The following is a 22,811-nucleotide window of genomic DNA, read 5'->3' as shown; positions in this document are numbered from 1 at the left end:
AGAAAGAGAAAGAGAAAAAAACACTTCATTGCTAGCTGTGAGAATAGACAAAGTATCCGGCAGTCCTGGATCTGAATCCCGCCACTGTGTGTACAGAGTAAGTTATAATCTTTGCTGTGCACTTTGTACAGAATGGAGAAGAAGCTGAAATGCTTGATCCCTTATAATCGAGCCAACAGAACTTGTGAAATGCTTGGCTTGTAGTAAAGGCTCTTCAGTTGTCAGCTCTGTTATCCTTGGGGAAAGTGACAAGTAATGCACCCTCGTCATTTCTGTGGTATAGAATTCAGCTTTCCAACCCCATGCTACCACTGAAACCCTGTGGGCTTAGCACATGTTGCCTTCTGCCTGGACCTCTAGTGTCCAGTTGGACTTCGCATGCCAGGGGCTAATTTGTCTTTCTCTCTTTGACTCAAGCATGGCCCAACTACAAGGAAGTGATCTGTTTGTGGATGAGAATACGTGTGAAATCAGTTAGGACTGCAAGGTCATTTGTGCAGACTGTGATCTCTCCTAATAGACTTCAAATAGTAGCCATAATTTGTTTGTTGGTACATCTTTATGTAAGTGCTAAACTTAGTTTTATGTTGATTTTGTTTAAACTACTGGGAGAGGGTGTGGGGAAATAGGAAGAGTTCTCGGGTTTTGCACACAATTCTATTCCTTCTTCTCAGTACTGGTAAGTCACTGTTGTTTTCCATTGTAGTTTCTTTCAGGATGGCTTAAAAACAGCTGATAAACTGAAACAGTACATAGAAAAGCTGGCTGCTGACTTATATAATGTAAGTTCTCTACATCACATGCACATTTACCTTGTTATAAGCATCAGGACATTTGAAATATGTATCAGATGGATATTAAGCAGTATAAACCAGCAAGCAAGCCTTAGTTTTAGCAGTGAACCTTCGAAGGCTGTGAAGAATGGGGAGGAACATCTAAGAAATCAAAAATTAAATTTTTCCAAAGGAGAGAGGAATGTCTACATACAGATGTCATAATTATTACTTGTAAGTAACTTGGCTGATGAATATTAAAAGAAAATATGTTAGGAATATGAGTATATACTTTTAGAAAAGGGTTTAGAGTTACAAGTAACAAATTAGGCTTTCCCGATGAAAAGTGCTCTAAAATCTGAAACTCTGAGGACCAACAGCATGATAGTGTAGAAAGAATATTCCACATATGACCACATTGTAATCAAAATAGAGTGCAAGCATATGTCAGAAACTATATGTAGTAGAATATTGTCTTTAGCCTGTTTTTTTAAGGTTATGTGAAACAACTCAATTACATATTTAGACTTTGGTCCCACCCTTGAGAGATCTCATTATATATATATATATATATATATATATATATATATATATATATATTTTATATATTTTATATATATATATATATTTTATATATATGCAATATTCCAAAATGCAAGAAAATATGAAGCGGTACTGCTTCCAGGCATTTCAGATAATGAATGGTCAGCCTGATTGTTAGTGCAATCTTTTAACAAATATCTCTGTTTTGTCTAATTTTTTTCGTTAGTGAACATAGATCAATGACAAATCCCAAGTGATTAAGAATAAACAGTAGCAATCCTGGTTTTGGTGGTTTATGTTCTGGCCTTTGGTTTCTCAGTCATTTATATAATTTTCTTCTGGCCCATTTAAATTTACTGTCATATCTCTACCCATCCTTTCAAATACCAGAAATAAATGATCTTAGCATTATTTCTTAGCCTTGTTTAATATAGGGATTTAGGGTTTTGGGGGTCACCATGGTTTAGTAAGAAAGCCTGATCCATACATGAATTGCTAGTTCTAAACCCTGGTACTTTCTCAGGATTAGCCTCTGCCTTTTATATTAAAAACAAGGCAGTAGGAATACTTTAATAAGAAACTTACTGTTACATCTGTGAAATTGAACTGTTGATGAGTGGTATATTTGGATAATTAAGCTTTGTTCTTAAAAAGGAATGATAAATATCAGGTGTGACTTCTTTCCTAGATAAAGCAAACCCAAGATGAAGAAAAGAAACAGCTAACTGCACTCCGAGACCTAATAAAGTCCTCTCTGCAGCTTGATCCGAAAGAAGTAGGTGGTTTGTATGTTCCCAGCAGGGCTAACAGTGTAAGTGAGGCTGCTTGTGATTTCTTTTTGCTTCTCCGTCTGTGAAACAGGCACATTGATAGCTTCCGACTGGGGTGGTTGTGGAGACAGATGAGATGAAAGACAGGTGTGTGTATCTGTAGTGATGCTCAGTGTAGAACTTGTGTTCCCACCAGGTAAGGTGGCACAGGCCACCTTAATCCTTACCATTGATAGGAAGAGGCAGGTAAAGCTCTGTGACCACAGAGCCAGCCTGGTCTACCTAGTAAGTCCATGTCTCTAAAAGAAGAAATTATGTTATTTACCTCTGCATAAATAAATAGTACCCTGGATTCTAGTACTTTATAGCCTTGGATTTTTCTTTATGTTCAGACCATGCCCATTATCCTGGGAAGTCAGAAATGGTCTTCCCTTTTACCAGAGATTTAAGGAAACGTTTTGTTACAGTCCTTTAGAAGTTTTGCCCCAGAGTTAGGACAACTCAGTTGAGATGGCCCCAGGATGTTGAAATGGTTGAAGTTGAATACATGGTGGATTTAGAAGAACGCAGCTCTGAGCCTTAACTACAAATTCCCTTTTTTCCAGGCACTGATACATGCTATGGGTCTGGTTCTAGTTTACATACTAAGCTTAGGTCCCTTTTAGGAGCTTGTAGAACAAATCAGCAGAGTGAACAGTCATGCCTAAGTGTCCTCCCTCCCATTTGAGATACACTACAGCCAGGGAAATCTGGAAAGCTCTCTGTTTCAAGGGACCACAAATTTTGAGAGAAGGGGAAGAGAAGTGAAAAATGGGATCTAAGATTAAAAATCCAGGCTTGATTATTACGAAGTATATTGGATGTTGTGCCAAGGCTCATGACTTCCTAGTAAGGGTAAATAGCATTGTTGCATGGAAGAAAGTCAAATGTGCCTGTTTGTGCAGTTTTTAAGTACAATGCTTAATGGTTGCCTAAGAGATGCATTTGTTTTATCAGGTCCTTATGATATCTTCCAACAGTGACAGTCTCACTGTTTTAAACTCCTAAACAAAGATATAAGTACCCTCCATCCACCACGGCCCCCGAAAGACACAATGAAAACCTGCTCTGGCCCTTTCCTGTAGCCTTTAAGGGTTTCCTTCACTAAGGCTATATATACCTAATATGTGTAATCATTTAAAAACAATTTTTATTCTCTTCTCCAAGTTAAGATTTACAAATGTTTGAAGGTTTGGCAAAGTGCAATAAATCTGGTGTCCTCTAATGGTAGATGTTGTCCTGCTCTTCTGTCAGAACAGGCCTGATTCCCAGGAACATTTGCATTGAGGCAAAATCTCTCCCCAGACCGTCCAAGGCTGTGACTATGCCTGTGGTCAGAGGCCTCAGACTGCCTCAGGAAAATTTCTCTATTAGAAACTGAAGCACGCATACTCTCTACCAACATGTAAACCCTAAGAGAAATACTCTTTTTGAAGGATTTCTCAGTGTATGTGCAGTAGGAAGACCCAAATGGAAGGAAGCAAGGGTAGACTCTAGAGAAACTGGTGATTACTTTTCTCTGCTGGTCTGCACATAGCCACTTCCTACCTTTGTTTTGTTACCTGGGGTTCCTGTAGATAGACATTGTCTCAGGGGAAAAAACGAAGTCACTTTGTTTTCCATAAGTATTGATGAATTCTGCTCAGGCTAGGTAAGAAGCAAAGTTTCATAATGAAAGGAGTATCTCTGAGATGAAATGAGCATGACGTGATGGATATTTAACCTACCCCAGGTTGATCAGTGGGTTTTCATCAGCTCCTCCCAAGTGTTTTTACAGCAAAAAATTGACCCCTCGCAGCATCGCCACCATCCTTTTCTAATGCTATTACCTCTTGTTGCAGAATAACTTAGTAAGTGATAATTTTTAGTGACTTCGAGGTAATAGAAACTGTTCACCAGGGAGTAAGTGTGAAGGACAGTATCCACCAGAGAGCTCTTGTCTTCCCCTTAGTTTTTGAGAAGAGTGCAGAGTAATAGATTATATGAGGAATTAAAAGCACCCTGCAAATCATCTAACCCACTTAAGGTTTCCAGTTTCTAACATGGCTCAGTTTAAGGAAGCTGTCTTGGTTTGCTTCCTGTGTTGCGATGAAATACAGCAGCTTAAGAGAAAAAGGGGTTATTTGGCTCACAGTTTCAGGCCTGTGATTACAGGGATGTCAAGGCGCAGAAACTTGAAGCAGTTAAGAGCAGAAAGTCGTGAATTAATGAGTGCATGCTAGTGCTCAAGATCTCTTTCTCTGCTCTTAACACAATCCAGGATCCTCTGCCTGGGTACTATCCAGGGTGGGTGGGTCTTTCCATCTCAGTTAAAACAATTAAGATAAGCCTTTACAAACTCACTCAGAAGCCAACCTGATCTAACCAATCCCTCTTTGAGACTCCCTTCCCAGGTAGTTCTAGATTGTGTCAAGTTGAAAATGAAAAAGAAATTCCAAGAATTTTAGGAGGCTTGATAGATGGCCCAGCAAGATGCCACTAAGACTGGTGACCTGAGTTTGATTCCTGGATCCCAGTGGTGGAGAGAACCAACTTCTACAAGTTGTCCTTTGCCCTCAGCACACAGGAACACTCACAAATAAACAGATGCAAAAGAAGAAAAAGCAAGTGTTAAAGAATTACAGCCCCAAACACGCTCCCCAGATACTTGGAAATTTTATCTTTTCTCATACAAACCATATTTTTGTTGTCTTGTGGAAAATGTTCGGTGAGGTGATTTATCTTCACTTTTCTAATGGTGTAAGACTCCACGTGTTGTTCCTCGCTCTCCTCAATGTGCCGAACACTACCCAAAGTTTATTCACAGAATAGACGGGATTCTTACTTAGCAGCCACACCTGTTGCTGTAAATCTGAAGTTCTGTGGTAGTTTGGTTTTCAGTTGAGTACTAAAAGCTTTCCCAAGCCTATTAAATCAATGACTGGGAACTGCATTCAGTTCAGAGAGATGAAGTTTTTACAGATTAATGGTGCATTTTACATGTCAGTATGGCTTCAAATAAAGTAGTTTCTCTATCTCTACTAGGGTGTAAGAGGTCGAATTGAAAATCAGTAGGGAAGATACATTTCCTAGCTCATAGCATAAAATTGCCTAAAGGTTTCAAGTTCATTGTTTATTTTCAATGTTAGGAATCTTTGCCTAAATGAGTTTGGGATTTGCATTTTTCTTTCCTGAATACTTGGTTGATTTCTGTCATTTCCATCAAAGAACTCAAGACCTATTTCATTCTTCAGTTGTATGTGTTAACTTATGAGAAGTGCTGATAATTTCCAAAATCTGCTTTTTCAAAATTAAATTCATCTTTTTATTTATTGATAATATTTCTACTAAGAAAGCTGAATGGCATTATTTATCTATGCAGTAATAATAATTTATATGCCTTTATTTACCCATGAAGTTTATTAATTAGCAAATTCTGAAATTATACAGAATGTCAAAATACAGAGTTGGAAGGATTTAGTAGCCACATTACTGTGCTGACTAAGACCATGGCTCTAAAAGGAAACTAGAAGCTGACAAGATTGCTCACTAGGTGAAAGTGCTTGCCACCAAGACTGTGACCTAAGATCAGTTCCTGGTACCCACATGATGGAAGGAGAGAACTGATTCCTGAGAGTTACCCTATTCCTCGGCCCACACAGATTCACACACTAAATAAATATCTAAATGAATGCATAAACACATGTACAAGGAAGTTTTAAGAAGTTAAAATTAAGAAATCTTGCAAGTCATCCCTAGAACTCATTCTGTACCACACGCCTACCCCAGATAATCTGATTTAACCAATTTTATGGAAGAAATATGGCCTATTGAAAATGAAGTTCTCTAGATTAAGGAAGAAGGGCTAGAGAGATGAGTCAGAATTGAGAGCTCTTGCTTCTCTAGCAGAAGTCCCAGGTTCAGTTCCCAGCACCCATATGATGGCTCACAGCCACTCATAACTCCAGTTTCAGGGGATCTGATTCTGAACTCTGCAGGCACCAGGCGTGCACTTGGTACACAGACATACATGTAGTCAAAACATTCCTACAGATAAAATAAATGTTAAATAAAATGTACCTTACTTTTGAAAAAAGAAAGGAAGATAGAAAAAAAAAGACTATCACAACCTCTTTCATAGGAGTCAGACTACCTGAAAAAAACCCTCTGTGAGAACAGGACAGTGAGTGGTCAGAGCGCGAGCACTCCCCCTTCCTCCCTGAGTTGTATTTTGGGGATCCCAAATTTCTCCTGGCCCAAGGAGACATTTGGAGCCTGGTTTTGAGCAGTTTCATCACCTTTAGAATAGTTTTACAAAGGTATATTGTCCTGGCAGTTTTCCTCTAACTGTTCCTAATAACCATTTGCATCACTGAGCACACAGTTTGACCTAAAAGAATCTTGAATGTCAAGAGAAGCTCTTGACCTTCAAACATGTGCTGGGAACAAGTCATGAGTAAATAACCAAAGGCTAAAGTAGCTATTATCCTTCTGTACCATTAAATTTCAGTTACTTTTTGTAACTGGACACATTATTCTCCTCTCTTGAGGGACTGGAAAGATGGTTGTGGAGGGAGGGGCATAAAACACTTGCTGCAAAGTTATGAAGACCTGAGTTGGAACCCCAGCTCCCACATAAAAAGCAAACAAAACGAGTATCCCCATAATCCCAGCCATGGACATAAAGACAGGAAAATCCCTAGGGCTTACTGGCCAGCTCATTGAGCCAGTTAGTGATGGCTTCCAAGGTTAGACAAAAGTGGGAAGCCACCTAACTGTGGTCTCTAACCTCCATCCACACACATATGTACCTATATGTGTAGATGTGTGCATGCAGGCATGCAAGGACACACTCATATGTGCAGGTACATAGATACAAACACACACTTCTTTTCAATTGGGAAACAGGAATAAAGAGGATGTCACAATATGTGGCTCTCAGATTTTCTGAGTATTCAGTTCTTGTTGGTTTCTCTGAGGCTTTGGTTCCCTGTGCTCCCACATTTTGAGGGTTGTCAACATTTATCTGAGAAATGTGCACCTACCTCACCGTCATCTTGACTATGTTTATCTTCTCACTGCATATGAACCAAAATACATAAAACTTGATTGGAGTATAAATATTTTACTGTTCTGTCATCCAAAGTTTATTATAATTCTAAATGTTCATGGGTATGTTCTCTGGTTTATCTTTATAATGATGTTTTCTCTGTATATTTTACAAACTGCTTAAGTTATGGCTGATAAAGTTTTTAACACAATTAACTATTTTCAAATGTTCTGCCTTTCTTTCTGTGTTGCGTTGCCCTTCCTGATCGAAGTCTAGGAGAGTAAGTTAATCTATCTGTGAGAATGTGTTGTCCTACTGTGTGTCTAGAGACCTTTGTTCTCATGCTGCAGTTCACCTTTATGTTTTTGGTTGGTGTTTGTTCAAAGTTTGTCTTTTGTCTTTTACTTCTTGGATTTTCATAGTGTGATCATTGTTTCTGGTCTTCCTGTTCTTAGAATCCATGGTTTGACCTGTGGAGTGTCAAAGTGAAGCCAGGCTTGGTTGTGTCTGTTACTGGCGTGTGCATGCTCTTTACCATATCATACACTTCTCATGCTGTAGAATGCTGATTTCAGACTAAAAGTGTTGGCATAGGTCTGTTTCACAAAGTGCTGTAGGCAAAGTATTCCTTACTTGAATGCTTGAAACCAAAAACTTTTAGATGTGTCTCTCAGATTCTGGAATGTGTGCATAGTTTACCAACTGCATGTCCCTGTTACAAAACTCAACCACATAAAATGCTCCCAAATCCAGGATTGTTTTGTACATTTCAGTAATCAAAGGTTTAAGAATTTAGATATTTTTATTATATATGCTCAATGTATAGTTAGTTACATAGAAAAATTGTATACTAATTATCATACCCTGCTCAGAAACCTTTTATTTAGAGGATTCTAGCACATACATAAAGAAAACAGGTGCAGCCTGAGGAGGGAGTACTTGCTTCCAGCTTACACAGTCCCTGCTTTCTGATTCCTCTTAGCCCTTCCTGTTGCTTCCTGCTGTGAGTGGAAACTGGACTGAATCATAGCACTGTCTCTTGTGTGTTTGAACTGGTACTGAATTAGATAGACCTGGGTCTGCCTAGGTCTTTCTTTGTGAGTCTGGCACACGTTGACATGTCCTGTTTCCTCTGCTAAAATAAGAGGGAGGACTTAACAGCTACCAAAGGTCCATAATTTCTTAGACACAGACCAACAGGCAAAGGCTCAGTGTCTGAATGGAGCAGTCTCCAGCATTTGCTAGTCTGTGGTTCTGTTTTCCAGGACTCTCAGAGCCGGCAAGGCGGGTACAGCATGCATCAGCTCCAGGGCAATAAGGAGTACGGCAGTGAAAAGAAGGGGTACCTGCTGAAGAAGAGTGATGGGTATGTGTCCAGCCCTGGCTAGCCCAGTATGGGGTCAACATGCTTACTGGGTGCTCCACTGGGATCTTGTCCAGCCTCTTGCTAGAAAAGCACCTTAACGCTTTCTGAGCTGTTTCTCTTCAGACAGTTGACCTAGCCCATGTCTTTAAAAGTAGCAGTGACTGTCTTACAATCTGCAAGATTAGGAAACTGAGAAGGGAGAAACTCGGCTCTGCTTTATCATTGTCATGTTCTCTACTTGAGATGGCACTTGGTTGCCCAAACCCTAACCTTGGTGTAACCTCGGACATTGTCTCTGTCACAACCAATCTATCATATTCCCTTCCTTTTCTAACTAAAAATAATATGCCTCTTGCCATCTCAGCTGCTTCTACTCAAAGATGACCTGCTCTCATCAGACTGTTGTAGCAGCCTAAGTAGTTGTCATTCAACACCGCTCCTTCTGTAATGGTTTAGGTAAAAGCTGCTCCTATGCAGTTCCCTGAGGGGCAGCAGCAGGCCATGAAGGGCAGCCAGTCCTACCACCCAAGGCCTCTGTGGGTCCCAGGCAGGTGGGAGGCCGTAGGTGAGAGACCTGGGGTGGTTTGGCCAGGCAGCCACTCCCATGAGGAGCCACAGCTTGTGAGAGATGGATAGATGCAATGTAGAGAAAGTGGGTATAGTTTATTTAGTGGGTTGTAGAAGGGGAAAGGAAGGGGAGAAGGGGGAAGAAGAGAGAGGGAAAGGGAGAAAGCAGAAGTTACCTCTTCGGAGAGAGACAGAAAGAGAACACAGGCTGGAGGAAGCCGGAGGTCCCCTTGCCTAAGCAGAAGGGGAGGGGTTGGGAAAGGGCGGGGCTACCCAGGTGACAGACCAGGCCAGCAGATCATAACACCCTCTGTCTCACTTCTACAGAACACACAGTGCTCTTGTCAAAACTGTAAAGCAGGTCTGGATGTGGTGGCACACATGTAATCACAGCATTCAGGAAATTGAGGCAGAAGGATCAAAAGTTTAAGACCAGCCTGGGCAACTTAGTGAATTTCTGTTCCTTGTTGAAGTGCTTTAGGGTTTCCTTTAGCATAGAGCACTTTCCCAGCCTGCCTTTGCACTTCCTCTCTACCATTTTTTTTTCTCTCTCTCTAGTCCTGCCTCTGCCATTTCAGTTGCTTAAATTGGTTTACTTCAAGTAAATACCTAAGGAAAATCTGGGTGGTTCCCTTTTACCAATTGCTGTTTTTAAAGAAAAGCTGTTTGCTCTCTGACTACTTTTCCTTGGGTTCGTATTAGGGATATATGTGGTTTTTGTTTTGATTTATTGAAAAGTAAGTATCTTTAAAATGTCTAGGATCACTGTTTTTTCCCCAGCATCCTCTTCATGCATCCAGTAAATACCTTTTGAGAATCCTCCATATCCTCTCATTCATCAAGACTCTGGATATAGAGCATTGAGTGAAAGGAAGTGCTCTTCCTTCCAGAGTTTATACTCTAAGGAAGGAAACAGAAGAGAGGAGTAAGTATGGCTAGGCCAGAAGATAACCTCAGTGTTATGTGAAAAAGAGAACACAAGACAGGTGCAGGGACTCATAGTCAGTTGTCCTGAGTCCTTCCTTCTTTCTTTCTGTTCCCCTTTCTAACATTTTTTTATACACACATCAAATATTCTAGCATCTGAAGCAGACTGTTAGATGCTAGAAGGTAAAGGCTTAGGGGAACTCTGCCTTGGCTCCCGTGCAGCCTGCTATCTGTTGGCAAGAGATGAAGAAAAAGAAGATATAGTTCAGTGGACGCATGAGCAAGGCCCTGTGTTCAGTTTAATACCAGAAAGAGCAGGGAAGGAAAGGAATAAAGGAGAAAGAGCTATTGTATCTTAGAGTTAGAAAAGAAGAAGGCATATCCATCCTTCATAGTCCCACAGGCAGAGAGATGAGTACTAATAATTCAGAGTTGCTTTGGGTGACTTCTAGGAAAGAACAATACTGAAATCCTTCTGCAGACCTCTTTGTTAGCAGTTGGCACTGGAATGTTGTGTGATTTTCATTTTCATACAAGGGTCACTATGTGAGTAATTTTGACCCAATTATTGAAATACTCATTTTTAAAAAATTGTTATAAAATTTGGGGAAAAAATTAATTTTTAATAACTTTTAAACTGTATACCTCAGAAGCATTTACTAAGAGACAAAGGAGAAACTGTTTTACATATTTTTTCAGACTATTTCCAGATACTTTCATGATACAGATTGAGAGAGTCTCTTAGAGGTCACGATAGTAGCCTCAGTAGTCAACAGCGTCAACATTAATACTTATTTGTATGAGTTCACTTTTTTGGGGGCTGAGGGGGAAGTGTTCACAAAGGTGGGATTCAGCTGGGGTGTCTTGAGACCAGGAAGCACTTCATTAGACATCTCAGGCAGAAAGATGAGTACTTTTTGTTAATTTTCTTAGTTTTATTAGCTGTGCCTGAAAGTATTGGAATTTGTTTTATATTGTGTTTCCTTAATGTATATACATAAGAAAAGCTAATGAATAAAATTTTAAGTAAAATAAACGAACCTAGTAGGAACTGATCCCTCCTTCCAGGTCAGCAGTTTGTCATTGGTAGGGAGGGCTGTGAGTGGTGTTGGCTAGGCAAGGGGTGCCTTATTAGGCTCCTGTAAAGGTAAGATTAGTTGCAGGACCGCTTGCACAGAGCTGATGACATAAACCAAATGCAGGTATGACCGACAGATGCTTCCTCTGATCAGGCATGCCCCTAGTCAGTACTTGGAGAAGAATGTATGTCATTTGGCTGTAATTAGAGGATAGTTTCTCAGTTAATGATTCTTATGCTCCTCCAAGCAGACTATCATTTTGTGCATATGTTCCATTTACATCTGATCCAATGGTGTAGGTTTTCCCTTCCCTCTGTTCACCATGTTTTGGCGCAAACTACTTCTAGTAGTTAAATAAAGACACGAACACAGTGTTTTAATTGGTTTTGTGGCAATCTTCTTACAAGATTGACTTAAGAAATGGGAGGAGGCACAACAGAATACTGTTTATAGACCTAAAAAACCTTCAGTGGCCTTCTGATGCCGTTACTTTTATGACAACAGAAGGCCTGACTCCTTTCCTTGCCTGGGGTGTCCTTGTTCCTGTGGACCTGATGGCTGTGGTTCTAGGTAGGGCAGCTGCAGTGTGTGTGTGTGTGTGTGTGTGTGTGTGTGTGTGTGTGTGTGTGTGTGTGTATGCAGGTCTACCCATGTCCAGCCTTATACCTATGCCCAGGGCTATGTGAAAATGTGCTGATAGAAGCTGTTTGGATTCTTTTTTTTTTTTTTATCCTTTACTACCATCAGATCAAAATTTTCAAAGTATGTCACATCTGTTTGTGAATGGTTTTAACACAGTTTAATTTCTCAGAAGAATCTAAGAAATGTCTCTAGGAGGACTCTAGCATCCCTCAAAGGAAAGTATGCAAACCTTTTTTCTCTACGTCCTGAGGCAGCTCTGACTCTTCCTTGCATAGTAGAGGTCTTGATTTTTTTTAAGTTCCAATGTTCATTAATTATGGAAGTAATCTACTAGCAGTACCTTCTTAGAAAAGATTCACGGCCGTGTTAGGAATCCTTCCTAGCTCTGTCCCCTAATAGAGCTCTGGGCCCCATCCCAGAGAAGGGAACTTCTGCCGCTGGAATTTCTTCTCTTTTCCATTTTCACTGTCAAAGACAGTTCTACCATGAGCCTATCTGTACGTGCTTGCCTATCTGAATTTCTTTGCACCTGGTATAATAACAGACATCCAGGATTTTCTGTTTTGTGTGGTTTGGGGAAGGAAGCTGGTTTTATTTGGGGACAGCTTTTCATAATTACTATTTTGCCTCTGGCCGTGTGATTGCACAGCCCACAGTGAATCATGTGCCACATCAAGTTCTGTTTGACTTGTTTCCTAGGATCCGGAAAGTGTGGCAGAGAAGAAAGTGTGCAGTAAAGAATGGGATCCTCACCATCTCACATGCAACTGTAAGTGTGCACAGGACTTTCCCTCCTGTCCTCATGCTTTCTAACCTCCTCCACTAGAGGCCAAATGAGCTGCGGGAACAAGCATGCACTTTTGATGACACCTTGGTTAAGGTTACTGTTGCTGTGATGAAACACCAGGACCAAAAGCAACTTGGGAAGGAGAGGGCTTATTTTGCTTATGATTCCATATCACAGTTCATCAAAGAAATCTAGGCAAGAACTCAAACAAGGCAGAAATCTGCGAGACGGGAGCTGATAGAGAAACTAGGGAGAGGTGCTGCCTATCAGCTTGCTCCACATGGCTGGCTCAGTGTGCTTTCTTTTAGAACCCAGGACCACCAACCCAGGAGTGGCCCCACCCACAATGGGCTGGGACTTGCCCCATCACTGATTAAGACCCAGTCTTCTGGAGGCATTTTCTCTGGAATTGTCTCCTTTCAGATGACTCTAGCTTGTATAAATTGACAAAATTAGCCAGCACAGATGAAATACCTCTACTTCATGAATCTGGACATGTCATTCAGTACGATCCTTCAGAATTATTAGTTTTTTTTATGGTGGGGAAAATTATATTTGGTATTTCATTTCCAGGGTTGACATTACATTTTAATAAAATATACAACTTGAATTTTTTTCTGTAAACAATTCAAAATAATATGTTAATTTCCAATGGTTTACCATCCATTGAATAAAAGGAATTTATCAGTTTGTCAGATGGGTCAATTCTCATAATAGGAATTTTCAAAACTTAGCTTAATAGTCTACAAACTTCATTGAATTTTTGAATCATTGCATATTTACAGAGAAGTGCCTTTATTAAGGTTAAATATCTTACTCTAAAGTACTAATATATTATAAAATTAACTAGGATTGGCATCAGTGAACAAAGTTTCTAAAATCATGAGATACACCTCAAATTAGAGTAAGATTCAGATCAAACAAATACACAGTAATAAGTAAAATAGTTCTATATTTATATTAAAGAAAAGTAGTGTACCATTCTTAAATAAGAAGTAGTTCTTTATCAACTGCTCTTATTGGTTTAATTTTCCAAAACTTAACAGAAGCAATCTGTTCTTTCCCTGAATTAACTTGAAGAATAAATTATTTTCTGAAATACGAAGTCAATATGGTATGTAATTCCATACAAACATTCAAACTGTATATCCCATACTGTCTCATTACTTGATGACACTAATCCGGTCCAATGCCTGGTAAGAAAATAAGCCACACATGGATGAAAAGCAGGATGTTGGAAGGCAAGTTGAAAGTGTATGGGGAATTCTACCGAGAAAGTATTTTGACTAGACACAGACACAGAGAATTTCTCCAAAGGACTTAGGGTCAGATTAAAAAAAAAAGGCAAATTAGGTATTCTATATAATTCTGTTGAAGGATCATATCCACATTTTAGAATTTATAGTTATTTGAATTTATTCTCGATATGCTGGAGCACAGCCCATTAGGACTACTGCAAATGGAATAAGCAAGGTCATTGTGACCTGCCTGCCTCTGCATCTCTGACAGAAATGTTTTTATTTGTTTGTTTGTTGTTCTTTTCTCACTCTCAGCCTATGTTAGGTAGGGCTTGACTTTATAATCTTTCTTTGAGGACAAAAGAATGGACTGTTACCCTGAAAAGCCTGTGAATTACAAAGATAATGGAGGATTTTCTTTGCTTGAAAAAGTAATAGAGAAAGCAGAACAATGCCTGTAAAATCTTCAAACATGTTGCTAGAGTGTACAGTAAAAACAGGGCATTTCTAACTTTAAAAACTTTTAAAAAAATCTTTTAAATTTTCTAAGAGAATAAAGGCCATAATGGAAGATGTATCACTCAGGAGTGGAAATTGAAAAAGGATATACCAAGAGTTTTTAAAATAATATGTGCAATTTAACCCAGTAACTTCTGCTTAGAGAAAATGAGTTAAATTTCAGTAATCCTGGGTTAAGTGATGTCCCTGACAAGCTAAGACACGCAGTCAGTTACAAATAGGATTGTCAAAATGAGGGGCGGGTGTGCTTCCGTTCTAATTTATAGATGAGGGGCGGGTGTGCGTTGTGTTACTAGTTCATTACAGTCAACAACTAAAAAAAGTACAGCTCCTCCATAAAATATATTTCACTCAATCATCCCGATAGCCCATGGTGTCCTAACTTAATTTCATAGATGAAGAAACTGAGGTGCCACCCAGAGAGCTATAACTTGACTGTTCACCAGCAAAGTGGGAAAACAAATGTAGGTCTGTGGGACTTTGCCATGCTAGGTCGTTTACCCTGCTAGACTCACTCTGCAGAACCCTTTTCTTTCTGAGTCTTGACACTGGATACTGATCCTGTCTATCTTGCCATCATTACCTTGCCATCCGGAAGGTTCCTAGCAAACTCTTGTAAGATTATCACATGCATCTTTAAGCAGTTAGATCATTTCTGCCCCTTATCCCTGCAGAATTGTGTCATTTACCTTAGGTCTTCCTCAGACAAGCTTGCTAAAATTTTTAATGTCATGCCAGTTGTGACCAGTCCACCCATCTGATACTTGAAATCCTCGGACCAGTTAGTAGTTACTTTGAGGTTGTCTCTAATGTTAAACTTCATTGTGAATATGAGTGGATTTAGAATCACCTATAAGATACACCTCTGTGCTTACATCTGTGAATGTGTTCCTAGAGAGGTTTAGCTGAGAAGCGTGGGTGGCACCATCATGTAGGCAGGGGTCCCAGAGCGAATGAAAAAAGAGAAATGAGGAATTCAAGTGAGCCAGTATGTCTTAGGGTTTCTGTTGCAGTGAATACACAAGACCATGAAAGCTCTTATAAAGGAAAGCATTTAATTGGGTGGCTTACAGTTCAGAGGTTCAATTCATTATCATCATGGTTGGAACATGGAGGAAGACATTTTGCTGGAGAAGGAGCTGAGAGTTCTACATCTTGACCCTTAGGCAACAGAATGTTTTCTAGGATACTAGGCAGGTCTTGAGCATATGAGACCTCAAAGCTTGCCACCACAGTGACACACTTCCGTAAACAAGGCCATACCTATTGCAACAAAGCCATACCTCCTGCAAGTGTCACTCTCTCTGAGCTTATGTGGACCAATTGCATTCAGACTCCCACAATATTCCCCTCTGTCACAACCACCTCGAACTAGGAAGGACAACGTGACACCGGAGCTCTTCTCGCAGGCAGTTTATTCAGGACCTTGAACAGTGGCTTCTCTCTCGTTTCTCTCCCAGCCCTTATATAGCCTATGGTCACCTATCCCGGAGTGCCTCGTGGACATCATCCATAAGCTCAAGCGTACGCAAGCGACACACGATCATAGCGAGTTACGGGCCATAACCATAAAAGGAGTTGTTTGTCACAGAGAGCGCTCCCTTTTGGGCTCGTGGAGGGCGGCAGCCGGCACCATCTTAAAAGCGTGGCTCCACGCAGCTCTCTACACCTCTCTCTCTCTCTCTCTCTCTCTCTCGCTCTCGCTCTCGCTCTCGCTCTCGCTCTCGCTCTCGCTCTCTCTCCCTCCTTCATCACTGCTTTTGTAATGGGACTAGCTGCTTTGCATTCCCATGGCCATGCCTCCCTGCCACGATGGACTATTTCACCTAACTCAGGAACTAAGGAAAATCCCTTTTGCCCTAAGTTCACTTGAGTCAGATTATTTTGTCACAGAAACAAGGAAAGTCGCTAATACACTGTCCAGCCACTGTTAACTTACTCAACTTCCATTCCACCATTCTTCCTGCGCTGACCGCAGGAGAGCTAGAGGGAGAAAATCAGATTGTTTGGACACACTGCTAGTCCACACATCAGCACATGTGTATACTAGCTACACATTTCTTAGCTTCTGTAGCAGGCTGACTTCACATGCTCTTCCTGTACCTTCTACAGGAGAATTCTTCCTGTCATCACCACCTCAGGTGTCACTTGATGTGTTTCACAGTGACTTTTGTTACGAATTTTCCTAACGCCAGCTCTCTTCCTATGCAAAAATCCCAATCAAGCCAAATTACAACAAGCCACATTTAAAAACTGGGATTCCTGCGCTGTCCGGTGGCCCCAAGGGGATACCGGGAAGCCATGAATGCAACCACTGTGGTGGGAGGCAGAGACCACAAGGAGACTTTCCAGGGGAGCAGTTTTAACATACTGGGAAGTGGTCAAGATTTTGGCGGGCTGTCTTGACCCTCCTCCGGGGAGGGGTCAAGGTTTATTCGGGCACAGGGACAGGGCCTCCAAAGATGGATGCCAGAGACCTGGACTTCCAGCTTTCCTGTGCTCTTGTTTTGCCACTAGAGAAGGGAGGGCTTCCTGGTGGGAGACCATGCAGGTGATGAGGGCATCAGTGTATTGCTTCCTTAGTTATTTGACCTTGGACAATTTGCTGAAGATGAAAACTCAGTTCTGTTCCCTACTTTCTGTTTCCTGCCAAAAGACAGTACAGTGGCTAGCCAACTGTTTCCATGTGTTCTAATTAACAACAAATAACACATTGGCCACACTGTTTGGTAGCCAAGAGAATAGACAGTGGCATCTGTCAGATTGGATCTGAATCCCAGTTTGTTGTTTACTCTGTGACCTTGAGAAAAGTGTTCAGCTCACAGATCTCACGAGGAATAAAAGAGATAAAGGGGGTGCTTTGAGGGTGACAGGGTACTGCTATTACTGTGAGTTCATCAGTGGCCTTGCTGAAGTCTGCTGACAGGGAGCTGGGTAAAGGAGAAATGAGGCCCTTCCCTGATTCTCCTTCCCTCCCTCCAAGTTGTTACTGTGTTTCCCACTTTTCTCTGTAGTCCAGACATTTCTGCTGTCAACTGCACCACATTCCTGCCCCAGAGAAAGACACCTTTGATCACATAGAATTTGGATGAAAGCCAAAACCAACAGTTCATGGGGGTTCTTCAAAGGAAAGGGACACAGACTTTGGACCTGCTCACATGGGCTTAAAGAAGAGCCACAACCTGTAGAGTGCGGCCTCACTTAGTCGTCAGGATACCCATAAGAGCAGGAGCTCTTGTCTTCGGTTCTCACTAGGCAAGAGGTGAGAAGCAGGAAGTCGCCCCAATGGCCCATCTTTGGGTTCCCAGCAGCTAGCACTGTAGTTTGCATACGTGAAGTGTTCTGTAAGTACAGTCAGTGCTCAGTGACTGCATCTCTTTTCTTTGCAGACAGGTCTTGTTATGTTGACCTCAGTTTACAATGCTGACTCATGCTTCTAAGAGCTGGGATTACCTGTGTGTGTTCCCACGTGTGCTTCAGTGAATGTTTTTAAATTAAACTTCATTTTGTGGATAAGGTTCAGAGAGACTACACCCCATGCCTAACTCTGTGCAGTTTGTAACTTTCAAACGTGCAGCTCTGCTCTTTTCACCAAACGTAGACCTTCCCTAAGGTGCCAGCTTGTTGCTGGGTCTCTGGCAGTTCTGTGAGCAGGGCTCTTTGAATGAGACATTGTGCCTTATCATTGGATTGCCATAGTGTCAGGATAGGGAATACTCTGAGATCTTCTAGGAAGAACAATTGTGTGTTGGTGGGAGGTGGGAGGTTCAAAATATTACAAGAGTTTTAGGAAGTTCTGTTTGAATCAGAAAATTGCATAATATTTTACATTTTTAAAAAATACCTTTAGATTCCCTTATGAGTAGCACTGGAACAGCTATTGAGTTGATAGTCACCTTTTTCTTCAGACAGCTCGAAAGTTGCCTTGCAAACACCCAGAATTCTACCAAGAAGGTTTGGCCTTTGCTAGGAAAGGTCAGGACTCTAGACCACTGAAGTGACTGAAGGTGACGTGTGTGCCCACTGTTTGGAGGCTCATTGTTTGTAACTGAGGGAGATTGAGAGTATGGCTTGGTGTCAAAGGATTCCTTATTGTTAGAGCACATGCAGGAGGCCCACAAAAGTACTACAAATGACAAGAAGAGAATCGTAAACCCTGTGGATCCTACTGCAATTAAATGAGTTTCAGGTCTTTCAAGTGTTTGTGCTTCTTCACCCGTCCTCACCTGTAAAATGTCCTGGTAGCAGTGCTGGGCAGTTGACTAAGCCTGAATTACAGTAAGCGTTCCTTAAACTTGGTGGTCATTATCATCTCTGCGATCTGAGGTGGGACTGTACCATCTACAACCATGGAGCTGGACCTCCTGGATGAATCCTCTCTCTGACATTGGATCTCTAGTGAGAGATTTTTTTCTATAAATTAGAGCCATTAGTAGTGCCTGATTCGTAGGTAGTTGTAAAGATTAAATGAGTTCATTGATTATGAGTAATTAGGACAGGATATGGGGCAAAATTAGTGCTCGGTAAATGTCAGCTGCTGCTGTCAGTGCTCTTTTGTCTTCCTAACGTATTGCTGCCTCCGTGCTGTTAAACTGTAGTTCCCAGGAATCCGGGATTGCTGCTCCCTTCACTCCTAGGCATAAGACAGTTTGAGCCATAGCTCTTTACCCATAGAAATTAAATTTCTACCTGGTGGGGGTTACCAGTAGTTGTGTCTCCTCGGGGCACTTCACTGAAGGAAGAATTGGGTGTCTCTCTAATTGACCTTAGACTTTCTGAATCTGCTGATGTTCTCTCAAGGACTGTTGTCTTTCAGGCTGGTCCAGAACTCTAACAACAACATTCTCAGGCCAGGGCTTTACCACGTGCACTGAGGAAGCCCAGAAAGGCCTGCCAGAAGATTGATACCTTCAGTGCATTGTATTTAATAACTTGTTTCTGTCACAGGTGTTTGTGGCTTTTTTTTTTTTAGCCTGTTCTGGACTCCCAGCTGCTTCCATTTGTCCCCATTGTCCTTAGGAGAAGAAAATTTATTTCCCTTTTTCCAACAAATTAGAAGACAACACCATAAATTCTAGGTTGGTACCTGTGGATTCAGGCTAAATCCTGAGCAAGCTATAAAACTTGGAGGAGCTACTTAATGTTTTTGAACCCTTTGTTTTTCAGGTACATAATTTCCTCATTAAAGTTCATTTGTTTAAAATCATAAAGTTCTATTGATTTCTTTCTAAGCCAGGTACTGACTCACTTAAATAATTTTAATTATTGCACTACAGCATTGCTCTGCATGTCAGGCAGTGATTTAAAAGGGTCCCTACACTTCTGGAACTCAGAGTAAACTGAGGACAAGAACTGTAGAAGAGGCCTGAATGATGCGGTGATAGAAAATGAAGGGGCAGTTCCCTCCGTGTAGTCAGAGCTGAGCACCTCATGTCACAGCCAAGTGAGCAGCCGCTTCAGCAGAGTGGAAAACTTAGTCCAAAATACCCAGCCTAGACACCATGTAAAAGAACTTCAGAACCTGGTATGGATAGTATTCAGGCTTAAGGAGGATGCTTGGAACACTATTACCACTTACAAAATTTTTATGTCTAATTTCTTGAGTTCTTTATATATTTTGGAGATCAGTCCTTTGTCTGTTGCGGGGTTGGTGACAATCTTTTTCCATTCAGTAGGCTGCCTTTTTGTCTTATTGTCTGTGTCCTTTGCTTTACAGAAGCTTCTCAGTTTCAGGAGGTTCTATTTATTTATTGTTGCTCTCAGTGTCTGTGCTACTAGGGTTATACTTAGGAATTGATCTCCTGTGTCCATGCATTGCTTTCATAGTGTCCCATAGGTTTGGATATGTTGTGCTGTCACTTTCATTAAATTCAAGGAAGATTTTAATTTCTTTCTTTATTTCTTCCTTGACCCAGGGGTGGTTTAGTAGTTGACTGATCAATTTCCATGAATTTGTAGGCTTTCTGAGAGTCGTATTTGTGTTAAATTCTAACTTTAATCCATGGTGATCCAATAAAACAGGAGGTTACTCCAATGTTTTTTGTATCTGTGGAGGTTTGCTTTGTTACTGACTATGTGATCAATTTTAGAGAAGGTTCCATGAGGTGCTAAGAAGAAAGTATATTCTTTTATGTTTGCGTGGAATGTTCTATAGATGTCTGTTAAGTCCATTTGATTCGTGACATCTGTTAGTTCTCTTATTTCTATTAAGTTTCTGTCTGGTTGACCTCTCCATTAGCTAGAGTAGAGTGTTGAAGTCTCCTACTATTAGGTGTGGGGTTTGATGCACAATTTAAGTTTTAGTAATGTTTTTTTTTTACATATCTGCATGCACTTGTATTAGGGGCATAGATGTTCAGTACTGAGACTGCACCTTGATGGATTGTTCCTGTTAAGTGTATAAAGTGTCCTTCTCCATCTCTTCTGACTGGTTTTAGTGTGAAATCAATTTTGTTAGATGTTAGAATAGCTACAACCGCTTGTTTCTTAAGTACATTTGGTTGGAAAACCTTTTCCTAACCCTTTATTCTGAGGTAGTGTCTGTCTTTGAGGTTGAGGTATGTTTCTTGTATACAGAAATGTTGGATCCTGTTTTTGTATCCATTCTCTTAGCCTGTGTCTTTTTATAGGTAACCTGAATCCATTGATATTAATGACTAGTGGTTGTTAATTCCAGTTATTTTTTGGTAGTAGTATTTGTGTGTTTCCCTTTGAGTTATGCTGGTGGGGGTTATCAGATGTCTGTGTTTTTGTGGGTATAGTTAGCTTCCTTGGGTTGGGGTTTTCTTCTAGTAGTTTATGTAAGACTGGGTTTGTGGATATGTGTTGTTTAAATCTGTTTTTGTCATGGAATATCTTGTTTTCTCCATCAATGGTGAATGAAAACTTTGCTGGGAATAGTAATCTTGGCTTGCATCCGTGGTCTCTTAGTGTCTGCAGCACATCTATCCAGGATCTTCTGGCTTTCATGGTTTGGTTGGGTGTAATTCTGACCTTTGTATTATATGTAATTTAACCTTTTTCCTTTGCAGCTCTTAATATTCTTTCTTCTGTATGTTTTGTGTTTTGATTATTATATGGTGAGGGGGTGGGGTTTTTTGTTTTGTTTTGTTTTTTGAATCCAGTCTATTTGGTGTTCTGTAATCTTTTTGTATCTTCATAGGGATATCCTTTTTTAGGTTGGAAAAGTATTCTTCTATGAGTCTGTTGAATATATTTTCTGTGCCTTTGAGCTGGAGTTCTTCTCCCTCTTCCTACCCCTGTTATTCTTAGGTTTGATCTTTTCATGGTGTCCAAGATTTCCTGGATGTTTGGTGTTAAAAATTTGTTGGATTTAATGTTTTCTTTGACCAATGAGTCTATTTCCTCTGTAGTATCTTAAGCGCCTGAGATTGTGTGAGAGAGAGAGAGATTTCGAGACAGAGTTTCTTTGTAGCTCTGGAGCCTGTGCTGGAACTAGCTCTTGTAGACCAGGCTGGCCTTGAACTCATAGAGATCCACCTGCCTCTGCCTCCCAAGTGCTGGGATTAAAGGGCGTGTGCCTGGCAAGATTCTTTCTTCTATCCCTTGTATTCTGTTGTTTGTACTTGCCTTGTAGTTCCTGTTTGTTTACCCAGATTTTCCATATCTAGAATTCCCTCTGTTTGTGTTTCCTTTTTTACCTCTATTTCAGTCTTCACATCTTGAACTATTTCCTTCACCTGTTTGATTGTTTTTCCTTGGTTTTCTTGGGTTTCTTTGAGGGATTTATTTCTTCCAATTTTTTCTTTGTCGTCTCCTCCATTTGTTTAAGGGAGTTTTTCATTTCCTCTTTAAAGGTCTCCATCATTTTCATGAAGTGACATTTAAAGTCATTTTCTTCTACTTCTTCTGGGTTATGATCAAGTCTTGTATGACTGCTGGGTTCTGGTGTTACCATGTTGCTTTTTAGGTTGTTGCAACAATTCTTGCATTGGCGCCTACTCATCTCTTCCTTCAGATGAGGCCAGCAGTGTCTTTGTGTCTTGGTTCAGTCCTTGCAGTGCCTGTCTGTGTGTTTGGGAGTTTTTCTTGATTTGCTCTGTACTTCAGTGTCTGTCTCAGAAAGCCTTTTAGGTTTCTGTACACCTACTCTCTTGGTGCTCTCTCTTAACACCCTCAGTGCTGTAGCAGCTCTTGATCCCCTCAGTATAGAGCAAGCTTTCAGCTCTTAGGTGGGGTGTGGCTAGTAGCTTGGATAGTCCAGTGGATGGATTTGGGTTTTGCAGGAGCCTAGCTGCAGGAAACTCCCTGGTGGCTGGCTAGAAAAGCCAAGGGAGTTGGGAAAGGGGCCCGGGGTTTTCCCCCACTGTGGAAGTCCTAGAGAGTATGGTGTCCCGCCTCTATGGCTGTTCACTCCCCTCTTAAGTCCCCTCAGTATTGGAACAAGCTATGTTTCAGAGTTCACCACTGGCATTTTAATAAATGTCACAAGTGTTCGAAGGTGCTGCAGTTGGCCAGGACAAATCTGTTGTCCTCAGTCCTGGCTTCATGTGAGACTGGTTCCATGTGATG

The 22,811-nt window shown here is 40.9% G+C and overlaps 1 protein-coding gene across 4 annotated transcripts in view; it reads left to right on the top strand.

The window, feature by feature from the left end:
• Asap1 (ArfGAP with SH3 domain, ankyrin repeat and PH domain 1) overlaps positions 1 to 22,811 on the top strand; it is a 308,124-nt gene that overhangs the window by 222,586 nt on the left and 62,727 nt on the right. For 2 of the 4 annotated variants that reach the window (XM_087898828.1, XM_087898826.1), the window contains exons 10-13: positions 707 to 782; positions 2,005 to 2,127; positions 8,420 to 8,520; positions 12,435 to 12,504. In XM_087898828.1, the coding sequence (XP_087754954.1) occupies positions 707 to 782; positions 2,005 to 2,127; positions 8,420 to 8,520; positions 12,435 to 12,504 (370 nt within the window). The remainder of the gene's footprint in view (positions 1 to 706; positions 783 to 2,004; positions 2,128 to 8,419; positions 8,521 to 12,434; positions 12,505 to 22,811) is intronic. The other 2 variants (XM_087898829.1, XM_087898827.1) reach the window with 1 other exon arrangement.

This window comes from Myodes glareolus, chromosome 19 (genome assembly GCF_982192425.1).
Source record: "Myodes glareolus chromosome 19, mMyoGla1.1, whole genome shotgun sequence".
In the NCBI taxonomy this organism is placed as follows: Eukaryota; Metazoa; Chordata; class Mammalia; order Rodentia; family Cricetidae; genus Myodes; species Myodes glareolus.
This window is presented reverse-complemented; position numbering and strand designations above follow the sequence as displayed.